General features: G+C 39.7%; 1 protein-coding gene across 1 annotated transcript; it reads left to right on the forward strand.

Annotated features, from left to right (window-relative positions):
• The first annotated feature begins 3973 nt into the window (after positions 1-3973).
• Positions 3974-23727, forward strand: tbc1d5 (TBC1 domain family, member 5). Its single transcript, XM_030741292.1, is given in 25 exon segments — positions 3974-4123; positions 9267-9319; positions 9619-9737; positions 10378-10400; positions 10402-10436; positions 10602-10615; positions 10618-10709; positions 10933-11022; positions 11245-11319; positions 12138-12211; positions 12329-12431; positions 12863-12951; positions 13071-13121; positions 13208-13277; positions 14633-14805; positions 14897-15039; positions 15520-15626; positions 17367-17452; positions 19296-19591; positions 19815-19871; positions 20955-21163; positions 21292-21391; positions 21620-21699; positions 21789-22052; positions 22485-23727. Coding segments are annotated over 23 exon segments (2613 nt in total). The 5' UTR covers positions 3974-4123; positions 9267-9319; positions 9619-9637; the 3' UTR covers positions 22767-23727.
• The last annotated feature ends 383 nt before the right edge of the window (positions 23728-24110 follow it).

Consider the following 24110-nt stretch of genomic DNA (forward strand, 5'->3'; position numbering starts at 1 on the left):
AATGCTTATTGGGAAAGGACTGGATTCATGTAATACTCATAGTATGTTACTAGTGACATGATGGCATTAAACAATATGTCATCTTACAAACTTGAAGTATAATCATTGAGCAGCTGTTAATTTTGGGGGGACAGATGCTAATATTGATATTTCGTTAGTAAAAAATTCCATTCCAGTATCGATATTCTTATATATATATATTGGTCTTTCACAGGACTGCCTTATGCAGCAATAAAATGAAGTAATCCTTTTCTGTATGACTTTATTAGTTTCTAAGATCATTGTGGAGGAATTTTGTCCCACTCGCTTCAGGTCATTGAGGTTTGCACTTGTGCACAGCTCTCTTAAGGTTCCCACTGCAGCATTTCAGTCGGGTTGAGGTCTGAACTTTGACTGGGCCGGTGTAACACCTTGATTCTTTTCTTTTTCAGCCATTCTGTTGCAGCTTTGCAGGTGTGCTTAGGATCATTGTCCTGTTGAATGACCCAATTTCAGCCAAGCTTTAGCTTTCAGACAGATGGTCTCACATTTGGCTCTAGAATACTTCAGTTTACAGTTGACTGCAAGGTGTCCAGGTTCTGTGGCTGCAAAACAAACCCAAATCATCACCCCTCCACCACTGTGCTCACAGTTGGTATGAGGTGTTTGTACTGATGTGGTGTGTTTGATTTTCACCAAATGTGGTGCTGTGCATTAGGCCAAACATCTCTACTTTGGTTTGTTTACTAACGATGTTTACTAACGGTACATTATTTCACATTTTACTTAGCAGCTTAACACAGAGACACACCTTGACTCTGCATCACAGTCTGCTCAACAATATCTGCTGCAAACAGTGTTAAGACTATTGCATGGTGTGGTGACACCATTTCAAAGTTACCATATGCATCATTTTCTTCATTATGTTCTGGAAGGAAAAAAAGGTCTCATGTCACATATCACCAAATATATTTACCAGTCTATCTGTGATAGGCCCATATTGGCCTATAGTATCAGTCAACAGATGTACAGGCTCCAGAAGCAGTGATGGTTGAATACAGGAAGAATAATACAGTTTTTACTGCAGTACATATCAAACTGAAACAAAGGACGAGTAACCGAACCGAATGACATCTAAAATGAGGCAATGCTGATTCCTATACCTGAAGTTTCTCCTCAATAACAAGCTTGTCATTATATGCAAACTAATGAAAACATTTGTTTCTGGAAACATAGTACACATACACATAGTATTTCTATTCATGTATGAATTTGTAAATCTCTGAAAACATACTTATAAAAGCCTCTTTCAGAGTTTACGTTTAAACTCAATAGTTTTCATTTTATTGATCACACAGAGGGGGCTGCCAGTGTGAACAGTGTTAAATGTTTAGTTCTGAAAGAAAGTTTATGGACCGAATGTATATTAAAAAAATTTATGAAAAGAAAACAGTGGTGTTAACATTTGAAAACGATGTAACTTTAACTTTTTCATAAGTATATTTTTGTTACCATAATCTGTTTCATCCATGTCATCTTTCAGCAGAAAACAATTTCCCCAAAATGTAAATGACAATAATAAAGATTTAGTCAAGATTCATCTTTTGATAATGACAGGAAATAGTTCATCTAAATTAATTTCTGGAAAGGTTTTTTTCATCAGGTATATTGGAAGTAAAACAGAAAGTGGCAAATTATATTTTCCAGGTTTATGGCCCCCATGTGATAAAATCTGCAGAGGCTAAGATAGCTGGAAGGCCACCATGCTATTTCTGCTTTCTGACAAATAAAAAGAGAGTTACATTCATCTTAAGTAGCGTATTGCCTCTAGATTACATTTACACTGACTAAAATATTGAGTTGGGATGTTAGCAATGTGGAGAACTGGATACAGGGACAGGCTGAGATACTTCAAAAGACACTATGAATCAAGTAAGAGAAGCAAATATAAATGCATAAAAAGATGAAGCTCTTTCATTAGGCTATCATTTTAAGCTTGTAACAGATCTGTTAACGATTTAGTCAGTCGGTAGTTGTATTGTTGTACTGTCTGTATTAGTGTTATAGACTTAGTACTAATGATATTCTCTTGTATGACTGTGTCTTTGTTGGTGAATCAGTGTCATTGTTTCCAGCCATCAGACAGTATTCCTCTGTGCTGATCGCCAGTTCACTCTGTACCACTGGATCTGTGACTCCCTGCAATCACATGCCCCTCAGTGCTGCTGGAGTTTTCTATCTTCTGTCTCTTTTTGTTCCTCTTTTATTTTATCTTCGTGGACAGCTATTTTCATCTGTGTTTCTGTCTCCTGCTCTCTGCCCCCGACTCTCATCTGTCTCTCCTCAGGACTTCTCACATTGATGCTCCTATGCTCTACTCAGACAGTGCAACATTCAAGCCCCATTTGGTCAGAATAGCTTCATAGTGTAATTCAATAAAGCTATGCTCTTTTCTGTCATCTGTTTCCATGACAATACCTTAGTCAGGGCCAACAAAGAGGCCATGAAAGCCTCATCATCAGTAATATTAGCTATAATAATGATGATAATGGCGCTCTTGAAATGCCATGCCTGTGATGATGATGGTAATAGCGATAATGGTCATTATTCCTGCTTTGTGTTAACCCCCCACCACCACACAAATACACACCACTACCAATGCACACATTTGAATCAACAGCATTACTTAATGACTCCACCTGTACATACCACATGGATTTATGCTTTTCCCCATCGTGACCAGCTCGCTGCTTTGATTTAATTATATTTCTGTGCGTCTTTTGTATGTTGGAAGCACTTTGTGATAAAGCAGTTTGTTAAAAGCACTCCACAGATAAACTTGACTTGTCTGACCTCAGAAATTGCTGTAATTAAGTCAACATAAAACTGTTTTAATTAACCATCATGTTGTGCAGCCCCTTCGGTGTTCTTCCTCATTCACGATGTGTTTTATTTCTCCTTGGTGGTGTGATCCACCATAACACTCTCTGTTGCCATTATAGATTAAGATCATCATTCTTTTTTTTTTTTTTTTATTTCTTTACACCCTTACCACCCACATTTTTCTTTTACAAAGCAATATGTTTCTGCTGATGCAGATAAGTGAACTGAAAGGCACAATCTGGGTGCTGATAAATCGGTAACTGAATTTGCAATCTCCTCTGTCTATTTATCTTTGCAATCTAAAGTAGCTGGAGTAGTCTCAGTATTTTTTTTTCTTGCATGTTTCAGTCAGAACCCTGAAGGTTAGTGGAGTTCAACCAGAAATTGTTAAAGCCTTAATAATTTCTAAAAAAAAAAAAAAAAAAAGAAGGTTGTATTGAAAGAGGAAATGGCATTTACTGTGGGTTTATTCTTTATAGATTGTTTAGCCAGGTTGTTAAAAAAACAAAACAAAAGAAAACTTACTGGTTGTTGCTTGTCTTATTCTAGCAGCACACTATTTGGATCTGTGTCTTTGCAGCTGACTGTCTGACCTCTGATCTTCAAGAGAGAACTTCAGAGCTCTACAACAAAATCATTTTTTAAAACAAATGAACGGATAACTTTCATTATCTATAGTACCTAGAACTTATATAAATGCTCCCACAACTCGAAAACCTTCTTATTAATTTATAATTATGTAACATTATTGCACAATTAAATAATAATAATAATTTGCTGAAATTTATTGATCCACTTACTTTGAATATAAGTGGTCTAAGGCGAAAATAAGCAGCCCGTGAAGCTACCTGCAGGCAGTCGGCAACGTCACAGGCCGCTGGTCACATGATCAGTCAGCTGGTCTTCAGCCAGTGCGCCTGACAGGCTACTGTTTACAAATCAGCGGAGTCCGAGCGAGCAGAATGAGGCTTCCTGCGTGATCCGAACAGGTGTGCACACAATACTACTGCACTTGTAACTGCTAACGTGTTACTTTTTGCGACTACTTTTCCCGCTCGTGTCAACCTGTGTGCTCGCTCGCTCGCACGCGTGTGTGTGAGTGACACAACTTTGTCTCGTGGTTTAGAGCAGGGGCTGTGTGTGTGTCGGAAGTAATAATAGGGCCCCGAGTCGGCTCGCTAGGCTAATGTCATTTTAGCCTTCCTGCTTCCTGTCATTTCAGGTCCTATTCAGTCACCATGAAGAGATTCAGCTTGCCGCAGTAAGTCTTTTTCAGCAGTTTAGCCCTCATTTAGCTTTGTTAGCCGACTCGGGACACAGGCTAGCTTAGCTGCTATTTGGCGTTTTGCCCCTTCTTCGATAATCTCACTTTCTGCCTCCGTCCGTCTTGCATCCCAGACGGACACTGTACATTTTTGCTTCAATTTATACATACATTGTCATTGCTGGCTGTAAGTTATAATGTCAAAAAATATGGCTTATCATAGGCTTGCTAAACGCAGTTGTGGGACTTAGTGATGAGTTCAGTGCAGAGGTTTGGTAAGAGCTAACACAGCCTGCTTGTGTAATTTCGTGCGGTTTCACACATATCTTTCCACACTGCCGAGATCAAGTTCAATTCAAATGTCTGTGTGGAGTCTGTGTGCAGGATACTGAGGGCTGCAGAAAGCCCTGTTGGACTGGAAAGGGAGACCCAAGGCTAGAAAGGAGGGAGAGTGGCCCATGCCTTAAACACACCGCCTACTGTGGAGTGAAGGCCTTACTGCGAATATCTACGTTAGGCTGTTCTGCGAGAGGAAATGGTCAGTATTTGCTGACCCGAGGTTGTGTGTACGTTAAGTTTCGTTTTTTGTTTTTTGTTTTTTTGTTTTTTTAAAAAAAACATGTGACCTGTTACATAAGGTCACATGTCCCCTTAGTTTTATTTGAAAAGGTTTTAGGGCCCAAAGGCAGTTAAAATGGTTCACTTTAGAAATGTGTCCCTTATTAGATTTACCTTGTGACTCTTTGGGGATGTCCTCTTCCCCATGTTACTAACCAGTGCTCCAGTTCACGACATACAGATGTCTGTCAGATCTTTGGTAATTAAATCATTCAAGACCCAGCAAGTTCTTGGTATTTTTGCTAAGGTTAAGGTTCCAGGCATGTTCTCAGCCTCTTGTGGAGCATGTGACCATAAGGGCTCCTGAGCTCTCACTTTGTGCTGAAGTAGAGGCATGTGAGTTTATTTAGGTGGGGTGTTTCACTGTGGCTAAACTACAATCAGCCATCTTGACTGAAGCACCCAATCCTCTTTGGGTATTCATCCTGTAAAAAGCTTGTGAGCCTTTTCTTCCCCCCACATGAAACCATTCTGACAATTGTGGATCTGAGATAAAAGCCTGGTGGACTGGCTTGGTTACTTGTTACTGTTAGTACATTCCTAAGAGTCTGGATTTGTATGCAGAAGGATATAAAACATATCCCTGAGCTGAGAATAGAACTGTAGTTGCATTTTTGTCAGATTCTGCAGGCACTTTAGCAAAACATTTAATGCCATTGACTATTCTGGATTTAGTTTTAAAATAATTTAGCCGTTGTGCTTTAAGGCCAGTAAACTTGGACCTTTTCTTTATATTTTTCATGGCAGATCCACTCAAATATTTGGTTGTGCAGTCTCTGCAGAGGCAGCTTTTTAGCTTTACATGTTGAAGTTGCCTCACAGCAAGAAGGTCCTGTGTTCAAATCCACCAGCTGGCTGGGGCCTTTCTGTGTGGATTTTGCATGTACTCCCCGTGCCTGTGTGGGTTCTCTGGCTTCCTCCCACAGTCCAAAGATGTGCAATTAGTGGGGTTAGGTTAATTGGTGATTCTAAATTGCCCATAGGTGTTAATGTGATTGTGAGTGGTGGTCTCTCTCTCTCTGTGTTAGCTGTGTGACAGACTGGTGGCCTGTCCAGGGTGTTAGGCTAATGTGGTTCTAATTACCTTTGCAAGCTTTGATTCCTATGTCTAATAAGTTTTAGAGAATTTATAATTATTATGATTTATGGGCAACGAAAAATTGTGAAAACATTAAAAATAAAGCCAGTAAACAGGAAACTGGATGTGAGTTATTTTGCTTTGATGTTGCCTTTGCTGCAATACTGCAACCACAGAATGGTTGCAGGTGGATGTAGCTATTGTGAGGACATCCATTAACTTATGGATCCCTGAGATTAGTAGTTTCCTTGACACCATCTTGCTTTATTTTAAAAATACAAAAAAAACAAACTTTAAAAAAATCCCAGACGTGATGAGGTGTGTGGCTGACTGAGGCCACTTGCTCATTGGCTGATGACTTGTAATTGACAAATTGACCGCGTTAAAAGTAAGGTCCTGCAGAAAGTGAACAGTATGGTAAGAAATCATGTCAACACAATGTATTATCTATTCTAGTAGACCCCAAACATAAAATTATGAACCTATAATTGGGCAGCGGTGGGCTCATTTTTAAATTGTGATGCTGCCGGCTTTGATTTTTGGAGAAATCAAGAATAGTGGGATGTTTTGGAGTCTGTGGTATTTAAGATCACTTTTCAGGCTGAATGTGTACAATGGAAATGAATAGTGAACTCTTATGTTGCATACATTAAAAAGGATTATTGAGGTAGAGGTTTGGATTGATGGCTGTGTGCCTAAAATTTGGCGTAGTTTCAGTGGCTTCCCACAGTCCAGGACATCAACAATATATCTTTGTCTTGGGTAATAACTTTGGCAAAAAAGAAAGAGAGAACCCCCAAAATCTGCAAGACTACTACACGATGATGTCATTTGCTACAGTTTGAGTTTAGCTTTGAGCTTTTGTTAGCAATTCCCAGCAAGTGAGTTCTCTTCTACCTCTGAACAGATGGACTCACTGTTATTTGCTTGTTGATTTATTATGCATTTCATTATGTATTGATTTGATTATTTCATGAAAGATTCGTGTTTGAATTATTGAGGTGTCTCCAGGTGCTGTGGATTAAATTATGCAGAAGCTAATTTGCCTTGATTATTATGTAGTAAAGTTGGGATGTCATTTTGCGTTCGACTGCTGGGGAAAAAGTAATGAAGCGGCAGAAGGCTAAGAGAAGAGTCGCTTCAGGCAAGACTGTGCTAACACAGCGAGGCCTCGAGTCCAACACCCGCTCAACTTTCTCTTGCTCGGAAAGGCTCGCAGAGAGACGCACACATATAAGATATGCCTATGCAAAGTACAAGTAGCAATGAGTGATCTCTAAAGTTTAAAGTGACTTTATTTCTGGAAAGAAGGGACAATGCGCTGGATATTTCTGCAAGCCTGCAGGGAAAAACAGTTTTCAAAGTATCTTTTGTCACTTTGTGCAAGAGTAATTTGGTCACACTGATCATATGAATTAATATTCTATACAAGATGACTACTGCTTGTGTTTGTATTCACTGAAGGATACTTTAAATCTTTCATGTTAATCTTTGAAAGCAAAACAGGCTATTATTGGAGACACCTATTCACACCATTCCTCTGTTTTTTTGGGGTTTTTTTCCCCTTGGTTGTGGACTGGTTCCGATTATTTAATGCGATAATGTTCTTTTTACTAGAGAAGGGAGGTAAAAAAGCCCACTGACTTGAGGAGAGCATTAGTCTTCCAGTAGAACAGATGTTCCCTGTGAAAACAGCCACATACATTATGCATATAAAATAATTTCTATTTTGATGGCATGTGTAGCTAATTTATCAAGCAGCGTTTCATTCTCATGGTTAATTGGTTTAAGAGATGCCTTTGTTATGTTATTTCCACAATTATTAAATCGAAGGGAAACACAATGCTTTGTGGGCGCATGCTATTCTGTAAGCTTGTGTATTAGGCTAAACATATTCATAAACATGGAATAATCCCAAGCCGGATAAAGAATGAAGGCAGTATTGGTTAACCTAGATTGTGATGTCTCTCAGAAAAAGTAAACTTCTCTCAGAATTTGGCAGTGAGCAGTTGGCTCACTGTTTACCTGGTCAGGATATTAATTGTATTTTTTTTTTTTTTTTTTTTTTTTTAATATTTTTTGCTTTTTTTTTTTTTTTTTTTTTAATGAATCCATCTTTCTGTTTTGGTAAATCAGCCAGCGTGGCATTAAATCATTGGAAAATGTCCCATTTATCCCCTCTTTTAGATGAATCAGTTAGTGTTTAAGTCTGTGAACTGTAAAACAAAAAAAAAATAGTAAAAAAAAAAAGACAAAGCTTCTTCTAACCTGACTTCTTCAAATGGTTTTGTTAATGATACGGAGCTCAATTTCCAGCCAAAGCAGAGAAATAATATTGCATTATTATCAGACTGTGAATATTAATACCTGGTGTGATCAAACAGAAAAGCACAATGCCCATAATATTTGATTTATGGCCATCACACCCTTGAAAGTTGTCTTTGTGGATCTCTTGCACCCCTTCCAACATTTCACCTTCGTTTGGATCGCTCCCTGGAAGTCCGTTCTGACCGCTTGCAAGAGCTGATTTTCGTTTCAGAAACGCTGCTGTCCATGTGCTCTGCGGATACAAGTTTCTTCACATTGAACATCAGTAATTAATGCATTAATTTGCCTACTTAATGACCTCATTAGCTTCACCAGTTATGTTCAATGTATCACAGAGAGCACTGTGGAACATCAGGCAGCTCAAGTGCTTCTCGTTAATTTCAGCCATTCTTCACTGACTGTAATCAATGTCAGTGTTTTATTTTATGCTAAGTTGAAAGTAATAAATTCAAAAGGAGACTACGCTGTAGCCCTTTGTGTGATCGCAACGATGTAGAGGAAAACAAAAGTACAGCTCTACTTTAGCCAGGTTTAACTCATTTATACACTTTAATGCGAGTGTAGTTTAGTTGGTCCTAATTTTCTGTATAGTGAATATGATGTCACAGCTTGCGGTCCAGCAGGTATGTCTATTAGCCAATATCATCTGCCCATTTTGGTCGATTTGTTGTCTGATATTTCTTAAAATTTAATCAATTTTAAGTCACAGTTCTTTGTTTTTTCTTTTTTTAAATGATAACCATAATGTTCCTTTTTTCAGTGTAGTGTGGTTCCTAACATACTGGCTTATATACTATTTGGCACATATTTCAATAGTTTTACTCCCTGAAATTAGTATTGGCACACCGTCATGAAAATACCTTTTTAGAAATAAATTGGTGAATTTTGCCTGTACCGCTTATTGATTCTGCAGCTTCATTGTGATGAAATGTTTCTGCTGTCACTTTCGTCCATTGGGTATTTCTACAGCACATTTCATTTATCAACTACTTCTAATTTTCTTGCTATGCTCCCTGTTTCTGTTCTACTATATGATATTGCACCAAATCACGTTTGGCCCTTAAGCAGCTTTGTCCTTCATTTCCCCTTTATCGTTCGTTCTTCCTCTCCTTGCAGAAACGAGCCTTTCCTTCTGAGTCTTGACTGACGGGAAACACAAAGCTGTGACAGTAAGTACTGAGATCAAACCGTGTGCTTCGAGAAGCTTCACTGATTCAGTGGACTGATTTGCCTGCACTGTTATATAAGAAGAGGTCAGAGGTAGCGGTCACCTAAAGAACAACCTCAGTGTTCATGAAAAGTTGGCAAAGTCAGAGCAGGTTCTAACTGAAGTTCTTAAAAGAAGTTAGTAAGTTTAGATTGTGCTTTATCAGCAGGACTTTTGGGTGTTCAAGTTCAGTTGTTTTTTCCTGTTTATCTTTTTTTTTTTTTTTTTTCCCCCTCTCTTACCTGCTACCTCAACCTCCAGGTCCAGCTGGTTCGCAGTCATGCAGCACCCCAATTTCGAGACCCGTCACCCGCTCCAGACTGACGATCAGCAGGAGACTGGTTTTGACCCACTCCACAGTTTCAACAAGAATCGCAGCAGTATGTCAGTTCTTCAGTTAACACTTTAAAGCCTGTGTTACAGATCTATAGCCCTGTGGCCTTCCTTGGACCAAGACCAATTCTGCTGACTAACAGGCTCAGACCAATGGAGATGTCCAGCACAAGTTTTCATGATAATTTTAGGTTCATACTGGAGATGATTTTAAAAAAAAATTTGGAGCTGACTGAAGTGTGAGTCACAGATGTGGCTGGCAACGTCCCCGGGCTGAATGTGTTTTTATGTTTACGTGTGACTGAGAGAAAACGTTGGGGGCTGGCATGTTGTGGAACTGATGAATATTCATACTGAGCGTCCCTGTGGAGCGATCTACTCCTGTAACTAATGTTGATAGACAGCTCTCCAACTTGAATGCATGTTCACCTGCAGGCCAAATTAGACTTATTACGGCCAATAAAAAAGAAACTGAGTATGTTACTTCCTTTAATCACTTTCTCTGCTCCCCTTTTGCTCTACTGGCTTGTAAAGGATAACTGATTGGTTATTTTGATGCAGAAAAATTGTCCAAGGGATCCATTTTTGTTGGTCTCTCATTCCCCTTTAAAAATATTGATTTCTACTTTCGCTCCTTAGCACTCATTGTTTACATCTCCCCCTTGTGGCTGTGTCTGTTCTTATTAGGCGGCTCTCTTGACAGCAGCACTTGTTTCGCAGTCTCAGTCGACCTTTCTCTCATACGGGTGAGTTTTCCCATTATATTTCGTGCTGGTATCATGAACTTGTGGCCCGCCTCTCTTAGCTCTAGCCTCTTGGTTTACTGCTTGATGACATAACCTGCCCAAGTTGAGTTGAGAAGCTGATAAAAATCCCCCCCCCTTCCCCCCCGCCTCCACTCCCCCATGCAGGAAAGAATGGGACGACTGTTTCTCAATAGTAATTACCTGGCCAGGATCCGGCAGGCAGGCATCAACGGTCGGCTGAGGAGCAGCCGCTTTCGGAGCGTGTGCTGGAAGGTAACTGCCAGTTGGATCAAGCAGGCTATCAAGTTGATTAAAGGGGCTTTGGCAAATTCCCTGCCACAGAAAATAGAAGTTCTAGTGGCTTATAGACTTTTTTTTTTTTTTTTCCCTCAGTTGATAGAGTGTAGTTTTAGAAGTGCAGATTTTCTGCATGTTAGTGATTTCTTGAAGATGAGCTTGTGTTGCACGGGCTGATGTGTGCACTGCATGTCTGCAGTTGTACCTGGAGGTTCTTCCAGAGGATAAGGGCCAGTGGATCAACAAGACAAAGGAGCTCCGGGCCCAGTATGAGAAGATCAAAGAGATGGTGAGAGTGTCCCTCTGTGGCCAGTGTGATATAAATAAATGATATAAATGCTTTTGATTAACATCACTGCTCATTCATATTGAATTTATAGCTGCTTATATCCTGAAACACGGAGCACAATATGCAGCCATGAGAAAATAAACTAATCGCTTGTCAACTCATCAACTGTTGTAACTGATGTTAGTACTGTGCATTACTATTTTATTTATTTATTTGTCACAGCATATCACTAACCCCCGCAAGGCTGCAGGCCAGCAGGACCTAGTGATAAACAACCCACTATCCCAGGATGAGGGGGTGAGTTTTCTTCAGATGTTTAATGGTTGTATTCATTTGTGAACTTCTAATAATTAACGGTCAGTGATTTGTTGCTGTTTTTTGGGGAGTTTTTTTTCTTCCAGTAATAGTTTTTTGTGAGTAATTTTAAAAAGTCCCTGAGTTCATGTCAGGTTAGAAAACATGTCCCCTAAACTTACTTTGTTCTATTTTTCAACTTCCAATTATTTGCCTGGCACAGTTTCTTATTAAGTGATAACACTTAAAAAGCTACACTAATAATGACTGTAATGTTACCATGCTCGCTCTTACTTTCAAGCATGTAAAACTGATAACAGTGAGTTCACTTCCTTGTTAATTAATTTATAATACTTGGTGTCACATTTTAGTTTCACTTAGAGTGCAATTAATGAATATTTGCATTGGTTCAAATGAAGGTTTTTAAGAAAAGTGGAAGTCCACAACTTGTTTTTTTTTTTTTTTTTTTTTTTCTTTAACTGGTATCAAATCACATGGTTGTTTCCATGAAATGTACTGGATGTTTTAGATGAGTTATTGCAAAAAATGCTGCTGAATTCTGCCAATTTTGCTGCTCCTGCAGCAATTAGCATTTCAGTTATTTCTTTTTAATCAATTGAGGACAAAACGTGACAATTTCATTATTGTTACAGTGAAGAGAGGTCCAGTTTTAGTGCTGGAAAGTGTTTCTCTTTTCTACTGATGGGTGAAGGAATTTTTTTCTTTAAGTATATAGATTTCTGCATTATATTAATAATCAATCTAGTAACTCAGTCCTTCCCTCAGGTTTCTGACTGTCATTTTTTTCCTCTCATGTTCAGAGTTTGTGGAATAAGTTCTTCCAGGATAAAGAGCTAAAGGGGATGATCAAGCAGGATTGTGTTTTAGAACGTAAGTATCCCTATTACTCTATTTGTTTGTTGTTGTTTTCTTTTGGGGGGAGGGGGGGCTGTTACAACATGACCTCCCAAAAAAATCCATTCTTTTGTTTTGTTTCTTTCCATTACGAAAGATTTCCTGAGATCCGATACTTCCAGGACGAAGATGTGAGGACCAAGCTGACTGATATTCTCTTCTGTTATGCCAGAGAAAATGAACAGTTACTGTACAAACAGGTAAGATTAAACATCATCCCAACAGTAAATTCACGCTTTATGCTTTTATGAAAATGGGTCCTTCCTCTTTGCGTGTTGTGTTGCAGAGCCATAGTGTTAATCATATAGTGTGTGTACACTTCACAGTACTCAGTAAGCTCAGGCAGAAGAAATTGCCTTTGTAACCTAAGCCTTGTCTGTAACAACAGGTGCCAGTGTATGAAGAGACGGCCAGTGTAGCATCTTTTTTGCAAACTGGAAGTGACACGAGGCTGAGCAGTGGCTAACAATATCTAAATTAAATCTGTCATCACAGATTAGACACCTCGTGCATCACTATTAAAGAAAGACTGACCACAAATGAACCGTTTTTTTTTTTTTTTTTCTTCCCCCCTTCTGCCCTTATACATCTTACATTCCCTCTGCCTCTGTCTATTTTTCTCTGTCTGCAGGGGATGCACGAGTTGCTGGCTCCCATAGTGTTCGTGCTACACTGTGACCATCAAGCCTTTCAGCATGCCAGTGAGACGGCCAGCCCCAGGTCAGTTTGTATTTACGTGAAAAGCCATTAACGCATCCAGACCTGCTGCTCAGATGCCTGTGTATATTTTTGTATTTATTTGTACAAAGATTAAATTGAAAGGGTCTCACTTTTTGCAGTGAGGAGATGAAGTGTCTGTTAAACCCAGTGTACCTTGAGCATGATGCCTAGTGAGTATTGGACAATAGTAAGGTTTCAGAATGCAAAATGTTTTGGTTTTTTTTTCCCAATCTCACATCTTTCCCCCTCTCCATAGTGCCATGTTCTCACAGCTAATGGAGACAGCAGAGCCATGGTTCTCCAGCTTTGAAAGGGAAGTGAGGAAGGTCAGTTCTAATTTGAAAAACTACTTTTGACACTGAAATTGATTGTGCAGTGTAACACAATAACAGCTGATTGCACTGTCATGAAGACATGACATTATATTAACACTAAATTACAATGTTGAAGATCTCAGTCCTGCTTAATTTGACCACTCAGGTGGTTACCATGGTAACAGCAATTGCTGTTTTAATACCGTAGTGAACATAGGGTGAGCTGCGTCTTTGCCAGAAATACAGATGAGCAGCTGTATCTGTATTTGGTATTTGTTTAATGCACCCAAGCAGTTTGTGGCACAAATGGAGAAATGAATGAACAAACAGAAACTATGTAAACACTGATCTGTTCAATCTGCCTGATAGTCACTGATAAAAATCAAAGGTTTGCAGCCTGCCACCTGTAACTCTTCATCAGTGACCGCTGTCTTGTTTTATAGACTTGTTTTGGCTCCAAATTGAGGAGACTTAAAGTCAAATTTGTGATAAAAGGCTATATACACTCACTGGCATTAGGTACACCTGTTCATCTGATCATTAACACAAATATCTAATCAGCCAATCACATGCCTGCAACTCAGTGCATTTAGGTATGTAAGCATGGTCAAGATGGCTTGCTGAATTTCAAACTGAGCATCAGAATAGCAGAGCGAGGTGATTTAAATTACTTCAGATGGGCTGGTGTGAGTTTTTAAGAAACTGCAGATCTACTGGGATTTTCCCACACAACCATCTCTGGGGTTTACAGAGTGGTCCGAAAAAAAAAAAAAAAAAAAAAAAAGAGCAATCCAAGAATGGCCAGATTGCTTTAAGCTGATAGGAGAGCAACAGCAGCTCAAACAACCACCTGTTACAACCAAGGGATGCAGAAGAGCATCTGAATGCACAACACATCAAACCTTGAAGCAGATGGGCTACAGCAGCAGAAGACCACACTAGGGGCCACTTCTGTCAAGTAGGAACAGAAACTTTGAGGTTATAATTCACATGGGTTCACCAAAATTGGAAAAACTTTGCCTGGTCTCATGACTCTTATTTCTGCTGTAACATTCAGATGTTAGGGTCAGAATTTGGCATAAACAACATGCAAGCATGGATCCATCCTGCTTTGTGTGAACGGTTAAAGCCGTTGCTGGTGGTGTAGTGGTGTAACAGTAACTTAATGTAGATCATAAAATCATAAAAAAATATGGTTACGATCATAGAGGTCCTAATATTTAAATGGCAAAAACCTGAAAATGTTAATAAATTTTTTTAATGGCACATCCTCCCAAAAAGAAACTGCTGCTCCTCGTCAGCGCTGATGCTCCTGATTTATGGTTGCTTAAAGATATGTCAGTTAAGCAACAATCTGCTCCCCCCAGGGTAAGGAAGAGATGTTGACCACCATCCCATTCGCTCGACCCCAGGATGCTGGGCCATCTGTTGCCATAGTGACCAAAGTCAACCGTATCCAGGACCAGCTGGTGAAGAAGCATGATGTAGAGCTGCACATGCACCTCAACCGGCTGGAGATCGCCCCACAAATCTACGGGATGTCAGTATTTACACCTTCAGGCCTTCTGACCCTTTTCCTGAACCTCAGCGGGATACAAATGTAGTAAAGTTGTTTGTGTCTTTGTCTTTAGCCGGTGGGTTCGCCTGCTGTTCGGCCGTGAATTTCCTCTTCAGGACCTGCTGGTGGTGTGGGATGCCTTGTTTGGTGACAGCATCACTCTGGACCTGGTGGACTACATCTTTGTGGCCATGCTGCTCTATATCCGAGATGCTCGTACGCTTCATTCATTACTTAAATAACCCAAATGTAATTTCATAAGATACACAAAAGCGGAAAAATGTGATTTATTCTAGCTTGTTTTGCTTTAGACTACAGTTGATCTTTTCACATACAAGCAGAACTGCTGTTTAGGCGCTTATGTTAAGCCAGTAAGCCAAAAATAATGTATCATAATGTAATATCAGTCTGCATTTATCAAGGCTTGTCCATTCATATTTGTATAAAAAATAATTTGTACAGAGATGAAGATATCAGCAGCTTTTTTTTTTTTTTTTTTTTTTTTTTTTTTTTTTTTTTTGGGATTTAGTTTTTGTTTTTGTTTTTTTTATGCAATGCAGAGTCTAGTCTACAAAAAATGAATTAAGTAGAAAACACTAAAGGAGTGAGGCTAACAGCTTGAACACTCATGGTGTTTCACTCTTAATGCCACACACAAGCTGTTACCAGATTTTAACTTCTGTTTTTCTGTTTCAGTCATTGCTAGTAACTTCCAGACATGCCTAGGCCTCCTAATGCACTACCCTCCAATAGGAGACATCAACTCTTTACTGCAAAAGGCTCTGTTCCTCCGAGATCCCAAAGTAAGTTAGCAAAATATGTGTTGGTTTTGTTGTAATTGACAGTGTGATCTCCCACGGCCTCCTTAAGTCTTCCTGAAAGTGTTAGTGTAGGTGTGTGTGTGCGCTCATGCGTCTCTCACTATGCCTAACTGATCATAAGTTAAAATAGAGAGAGAGAAGGTGACTCATATGATCCAAATCAAAATGAGCTTAGAGTTTAACTATCTCTCTTCTAGCATCTTTTTTTTTTCTAGTACTTACTGTGCCATCCTCTGAACAATTTGCCGCCTTTAAAAAATTTTTTTTTTTTCCCCCCGCAGAGGAAGTAGATTTGCAGAAGTGGAACACTCACATAGACATACCACTGGGCTGAAATCCTCACAGCAAAGACAAAAATATTTTGTGGTGGTGTTGTACTCTGAGAAAGCTTTTGGGTTTTGTTTTTTGTTTTCTTTTTTTTAAAAGAGGAAAAAAGTGAAGTTAAAATTGGCAGCAAATATTTTAGTTTCTCATGCTTGACAGGTTATGTTAATACCAAGGCACTTACAGTAAATGCATGAAACGCAGGTGTAGTCAATGAGGCGGTCACTGCAGTTAATGACAAGAGTTTTACAAATATAAATGCATGTTTAATCTTTGTATGAGTACGCCTCTGTGTAATCTATGAATAAAGCATATTAAACTAGCAACACCTGCGCACATCAGAGTTCAGGGCTGGGTTAGGTAATATCAGTAGTGCATTGGTAGTGTGAACAGGCTTTGCATAGTCCAAGTCTGAAGTCTTTGCAACAAAATTGCTCGTTCAGCTTAAACTTTTCCCGTTCAGATGTCAAGCTTGACCCAGGATTTATTTAATGGTTAAATATTATTTACATGTCTGTTTTAAGGCTTTCACCTCTTTATTTAAATTATAATTCAGTGGAAAGAAGATTCAAATGGAAAATTTCTGATTAATTGTATCTGTTTCCGCTTGCCTGTGATTTATTTGTAATCTTAGACCTTTGTTGTAAGGCAGCGAAAGTGAAAACAGAACTATGTGTGGACACTTTGGGAATTTGTGCTTGGTAAATGTGAAACTGTGTCAAGTGCAAAACTCCGGTTTAGTTCGGAAATCTTAAAAGCTAACATTTTCCTGTGATTTTTTTTTTTTTTTTTTTTCAGCCCTGACCACTTTTCTTGTCACATGCTTATTTCACTCCTGCTATCTTTCTAAATTTCGCTCACTTAATCAGAGGTCTGCTGTTCTGCTGCTTCTCTCATGCAGAACATTCATAATCTTCCCATTTTATTTACATGTACGCCGGCTTTCAGTGTATGTGCACAAATTAAATTGGAGAGCTGAGTCTTTGACTTTAGCGAACACCTCACCTAAATTATCTTTTGTCCCTCTTCCAAATTCATTGACCTGTATGCTTAACAACTCCCCACATTCCTGTTCACCACTCTCCTGAGATGAAATTTCAGGAAGGTGTTGATCCAACATGACAGTGTTTCCCCCAGGTTAACAACCATGTCACACCAGGTCCGCATCATATTTATACCTGGAGGGGGGGAGGGGGCAAGATTGAAGTTGCTCATCAGTACTGACTCAGAAACATATATTTACTTATTTATGTAGTCATGCATGTGCACATATTTGAGGTTGACTTGTTTAGTCTCTGCCATTACTTGTTTGTTGTGCAGAGAAAGGATTTTTATATGGCTTGTTTAAAAAGTTAAAGTTGTTCACAATAAAAGTTGCTTAAATTATTCTTTTTGTAGAACAATCCACGACCTGTGAACTACCACTTCCAGCAGAACCTGGATTACTACAAAACAAAGGGAGCTGATCTGATGAACAAGACACGGTAAAATAAGAGGTTTTTTGTTTTTTTTTTTGTCTTTGAAATAAACCTGTTGTGTTTTTCAGTTAGTTTTGCACCTGTACACCACCACAGTTGATTTAAAAGGTACAGCTTATTTTTTTAGGCTATTTAGATTAGTGTTACACCTTCAGCAAACTGATGCAGTGGCAGGGAAATACATATCCATACATACATAGTACACCAAAGGTGGAGGAGAAGAGGTTGTAGGCGTTCACCTGCATTTCAATTTGTGCCTGAACTTTCAAGATATAAAGGATCATACCTGTTCTTCAGAGAACACCAGTTAAGCAAATAAGCAAAGGAAACAGACAACACCACCGACATCTTAATAAAATGTCATCCTCTTCCTCCTCAACTTAAACAGAAAAACGTGCATGGACATATTTATTTATTCCCGATATTGTCACAATTACTTATTGTCAGCAGATTAGACATGCAACCCTCCCTTTTCCAGATAGCTAACAAGAGCTGGCTAAGCAATATCTAGTTATAAGCTAACAGCACGTCAGCTAATGTTAGGTCCTAATGTTAGGTAAACAGTAGATGGTAAACGGTAGAAGAAACGCGCCAGCCAGCTGTGGCTGTTAATGTTTTTTAACTCTAACACGTTTGTCCTACAGCGGCCACCATAGCTTGGACTATGCGCTTGAATTAGGAGGAGTAAGAAAATAGTACTCAGTTGAGTTGCAATCTACTGACATCTAGCGGTGAAAATTTTACACACTATAACTTTAAACCAAAGATGTGATTAAAATGCACACTTTCAGGCTTTAGTTCAGTGGGGATTTACAAGAAAATTACATTAACTGTTTTAGAATTAGACATCCCGCATTTTCAGACTCACAATTAATTGGGCAAACAACTATGTTAAATATAAGGATTGTTTTTGATGAAAATCCTTTCAGTCAGTGCCTGCCTGAATTCTGTAATCCACAAACATTACCAAATGCTGTTTCCTCCTTTGAAATGCTCTGCTAGGAGTTTATTGCAGCCATCTTCAGCTGCTGCTCGTTTGTGGGTCTCTCTGCTTTCACTTTTGTGTTTAATAACTGAAAAGCTCTATTTGGTTGAGATCGGGTCACTGACTTGGTCATCGAATAATATTCCTTTTTTTTTTTTTTTTTGTCTTGAGAAACTCGGCTGGCGTTTGCAGTTTGTGTTGGGTCATTATACATTTGTACTGTGAAGCACTGTCTGATCAATTTTACAACATTTGGCTGAATCTGAGCAGAGAGTATAGCCCTAGGATGACTTCACAAGTCATTCTGCTCCTTCTCTCAGCAGTCACATCAATGAACACTAATGGCCCTGTTCCACTAGCAGCCATACATGCTCATGCATTCACATTGCCTCCACCATGTTTGACAAATAATGTGGTGTGCTTCAGATCATGAACTGTTTCTTCCCTTCTCTACACTTTTCTGTTCCCATTAAAATTGTTTGTCTAATTAATTTTGAACCTCTGAAAATGGGGAAGTATAAAAATTCCTAAACCATTAATGCAGTACTTCCTGATTCCTGATATCCTGATTGGTTGGTTGATTTTTTTTATTTTTATTTATTTATTTATTTATTTTTTTTTTTTTTTTTGCACTTTGATTCTTCACACATAAATGAGGTCGTGTTTCATTTGGATCCACTGTAGCTACAGTTTTCAGTGTTTATCATTATTTATATTTTCACATTGAAATTTTTTCTATATGTATAAAATACTCAAATCCCTCCATCACTGATCCATATGCTCCATCAAAGCATAGCCTAAGCTTTGGAATTCACTAGCCAGTAGTCATTTTTTTTTTTTTTTTTCCTTCTTTCCTATTTCTAGTTCTGGCTCTACAAAAGCTCCTCCACTCAACATCAACAAGGTCTCCAGCAGCCTGCTGAGCTTCGGCAGGAAACTCATTGCTCCAGCCATGCCCGGTCCATCCAGTGGCATTTCACCAATCAACAGCGACATACACTCCTCGTCTTCTTCCTCCTCAGCCACCTCCCCTGCCTCTGCACCTACGCCCATCATACCACACCCGCTGGCAGAACCTCCGGCTCAAGCACAGGGCCAGGCCCAGACTCAGCACTATCGCTTGCTCAAGTCTGAAAGCATGCCCGTCCACCTCAGCAAAGGTGAGCACAATGACTTAAGGTAAAAGTGCTCCAGATTTGTTGCAGGACAGACATCACATCCTTCTTACCATCTACTAAATGCATATGCTTTTTTTTTTTTTTTTTGATTCATTCTGTAACTAGTGAATTATCCATATGCCCATTTTAACACTGATTCTGAGTGTATTCAGCCATTGGTTTGTGTGGTTGTGGCAGCATCAGCTTTGACTCTCCTGTCTGTTAGATGGAGTTTCAGGTGGAGTGTCTCAGGTCTCAGCCCAGGCTCACAGTGACACACAAGGTAACTGCTGTCATGGCAACTGCTTGTGTGACATGCTCGCCCCCATTTGCCCGTGCTTTCATCACTGCCGTTGCATGTCTAAGCACAAAGCATGTTGTATGGCTTTCCTTCATTTGTTCCTGCTGCTAATGCAGATAAACAGACGAGTCTGTGCTGCATGTGAAATCCAGTTTTGACCGCCAGAGGGAGATCACAGCTTGCTGCATCAGTGCAGATGATGGCATGGACATTTTCAGTGAGCTGGGACCTCAGCTTGTCAATAGTGCTTCGCCAAATTTCTGTTGCTGCATCGCAATAGCTGTAAATTTGTGTTTGTTTGTTTTTTCACCTGTTTGTTTTTTTTCTTTGCATTTTTCTTTGCGGTGACAAAGAAATTGTTTATCTAATGACTCATTAGACCAACAGTTTTGCAGTCAATTAATAGCTGCAAAAGGTTATATATTATTGATTACTTACATTTGCATTTAATTGCTGCATTAATGAGCATCATTCATAGAGCAGCAGGAACTGCGCCTGTCCAATCAGCTCCTGCTTTGCTCTGTGGTTGGCCGCACTTAGATTGTCTAAAACAGATGATGAAATGAAAATACAAAGCTCCAGGAAAGAGAATATAACAGGCAGACTCATTAGCAGTAGTAGACAAAACATTTTTTTTTTTTTTTTTTTTTTAGGTCTCCTTTAAAACAATTATCTTGTTAGTTTAGCATTTTAAAGACAGAATAAGGAAGTACAATTAGTTATTGGCAAATTTATGGGCTTTCTGTTGTGAATTCATGTGTCACTTATATGTAAATTAATCAAATACACACTTTGTGTAACAATTTATAGATCATAATTCAACACTGAAAGTCTCTAATTCCAGCTTCAGTCCAGATTTCAGTCTTGTCCTTCTTTTCTCTAATTTAGATATTGAACAGCTATTTCTAAGCTTTTTGCCTCCTTAAATAGAATTCTTCATAGTTTGAAGGAACAATAGCTTCATAGATGACTTTCATGTTTACTTGCTGTCCAAGTTGTTCTTTTGTACATTCGTGTAAGGTAAGGTCATGGGTTTTCAAAAATGCTCTGTCTTTCTGTCCTCAGGGCAAAGCTCGAGGACAGTCAGCTCCTCCCCCAGCATAGAAAGCCTCTCAGGTGGCCGCGGTCAATCCACTGCCTCCCCGCCTCTTCCCGTCTCCAGAGGGAGTGATGTCAGCACATCATCTCCGCCCCTTTCCGCCAATAAGAAGGAGTCATTCTTTAACATCACTCGCTCTCGTTCCCACAGCAAGACCATGGGCAAGAAAGAGACAGTAAGTCTGTCTTTTTTTTTTTTTTTTCCCCCTCACTTTTCATTTTCTCTCACAGCTTCAACCCTAATCCCTTCGTTGCGGGGTTTTCTTCAATTTCCAATTTTTTTGTGTGTTTGTGGTATCAAAAGGAAGAAGATCTGGAAGCCCAAGTCTCTTTTCTTCAGGGCCAGATCAACGACCTGGAGGCTATGAGCAAATACTGCGCTAAGATGATGAATACGCATATCTGTAAGTTTGGCTACACATGGTCGCGTGACTTAAGAAGCATTCAGTTATGATTCCAGTCGTATGTCAGTGTCTGCTCCAGGTTGATTAGTATTTTTGTCTAAAAACTGTAAATTTGCAGTATATCAGATTGTTAAAAAATTATTAGCCACCTGCGTCCTGTGTTATTTTAATTATTCATTCATTCAGCTTAAAAAATTGCCTTTAGAAGCGTACTGATTGTTCATCTAGGTAAAATCCAGGAAGTGATTCTCCAAGAGCGCCTTGAGAAAGAGGATGAGGTCCTGGTCTCGCTGGCTGGACTCAAACAGGTAACATGAGCATATGTTACAAACGTATATTCATTTTTGTGATGTGCTTTTTGTAATCATACTCATTTCACTAACTTTATTCCTGTCAGATCAAAGACATCCTAAAGGGGGCACTGCGCTTCAACCAGAGCCAGCTGGAGGCCGAGGAGAATGAAGAAATCACCATCGCTGATGACCACTACACCTCCACGGCAGCAGCACGTGAAACTGCTTTAAGCACCGAGATTAATCTCCACAGTGACCGGCAACAGCAAGCAAACATCAGGTCGAGCAGAGACGCCGAGCTGGAAGGGAGCACGAGCACGGATGAGAAGGAGGAGGAGGAGCAGGCCATGACACCACCTGATCAACAGGTCGGTCGTTTTTCTCTCTGCATGAATTAATGCCCTGCATTTCTGCCTTAACTGCAGTTCAACATTCACTTCAGACAGGATTATCTTTCAGTTGTCTGGGATTCTGTGCTATTTGACCCTTTGATCCAGGATTCACTCATTTTAAATCCTAATCCTTTTCATGCCTGCAAGTCTGTCTTCAGAACGGTTCTGTGTCTCTATACTTTCCAGGATTATGGTGTGTGTGTGTGTGTGTGTGTGTGTGTGTGTGTGTGTGTGTGTGTGTGTGTGTGTGTGTGATGTTAAATCTGCTTTACTAAAAATGAAACCATTTCCGAATGATGCCAAAGAGCACAGCAAGTTTGTCTTAAAACACTGAACTTTGGGACTAGTCAAGTTGCACGTTTTGGCCACTTACACAATGTTTACCCATCTAAAATTTTGTGTGTGCAGGCGGCATCTTCTCTGGGTTCAGAGGGTAAGAACTGGGATGATTACATCCTCATTTCCCAGGACGTAGACCTGCAGGCCGAAAGTGGAGGAAGGGCTGCATCCGAGCGCACACCTCCAATCAGACGGGGCCGGGGCATGGTGCGAATGGAACCTGAGGGCGCAGCTGGAACTTTCCAAGACCCCTTAATGGCTGGCACCACCTCAGGTTCCTCCAGCCCAGATGAAGGCTCCACCCACAGCAAGGACTCTGACTTTACCATTGTTAACCCGAACGACCTGTGAATGCGTAAAATCACCGCTCTTGTCCTTCTCTTATACCTATTCTGTTTCATATCCCATTCAGGGGTCTGATCAGAGAAAACTGACTCGGGATCAGAGAGGGGCACCTGCAGTTGATGGTGGAGCGCTGCTGAAACTGCTCTCAACTTAAAAATTGCACATGTGGACTGTGACACTGAGTCACAAATACCCGATGCTCTCTCTTTAATCTGTGCCACTTCAGTCCTGTCTGAGCTGATGCTGTAGCTGTCTCATCTGCCTGACTCCTTATTATACTGGGCCTTTAGTGGGTACCATGTAACCTCATCTGTCACTTATGATTTTTTTGTAGTTCCTTGCTCTACAGAGAGAGGGTGCCATTGAACTGCTTACCCTGTCACTACAAGACTCTAAAGCGTTGGACCTCAAACTGCAGTTTACCTTCAGGAGGGGACTCTCTTCTCTAACTGTAATGATTGAGAGTGCGATGCTCTTGTTCCTCGTAAATGTGGAGACCTGGCCATACCTGTGCGCGTGTCTGTCCTTAAAGAGGAGGCTCTCTTCGCTGATACTCAAAGGAAAGAAGGATGATGTCCTCCTGTCACTTGTTGAGGGCAGCATCTCCCCATAAACCAGTGCCTCTGACCATTATTCTCCTCTCAGCCAAACAAAACCTAATTCTGTGATGCGTTTTTTTTTTTTTTTTTTTTTAATGAACACTTTTAAAGATATTTTTTAATCCTATAGACCTTTAATTTCCCAGATAAATATGATTAAACTATGGAATATGTCTCCTTTTTCCTTTGTTTTAAAATTGATACCAATGTAGACAATTTAATGTCGGTTGTCTTTTCTCACATTACAGGCAAGTTGTTCTCGTGTTCTGTGAAAATTACGCAAAGCAGCACACAAAGACTGTTCCTCTATAGCTGCCTATTCAGCATAATTAACTCTAGACCAATAAAACTACATTGCTCTTGCTAAACACTGACCTGTTAGTGTCTTCTTTGGGATTGCTTGCTTTCAAGACATTGAGTTTGTGTGACTTCATATTACACTTTGCCCTTATTAGGTAGTAGCAGTAAAGGCAGACAGGAAATGTGGGTAAATGAAGTAGAATGACAACTGAACCGTGGCTTCACTGCTAATGGTATTTGTGCATATATGATGTGTGCTCTAACCAAGCAGGTTTGACAGAGATATCAGTCTTTGTAGGGTTTTGGTTAAATAATGGTCTTCATCAGCAGATATTAACCAAGGAATTAATTATTGCTGTTTAACACATGCCAGTCCATCTAGTTGGTGCTAAGATACCAAATTTCCCTCAAATCCACAGATGTCAACTGCATCATGGATAGTCCAGAGTGT

This window comes from Archocentrus centrarchus, chromosome 11 (genome assembly GCF_007364275.1).
Source record: "Archocentrus centrarchus isolate MPI-CPG fArcCen1 chromosome 11, fArcCen1, whole genome shotgun sequence".
NCBI lineage: Eukaryota > Metazoa > Chordata > Actinopteri > Cichliformes > Cichlidae > Archocentrus > Archocentrus centrarchus.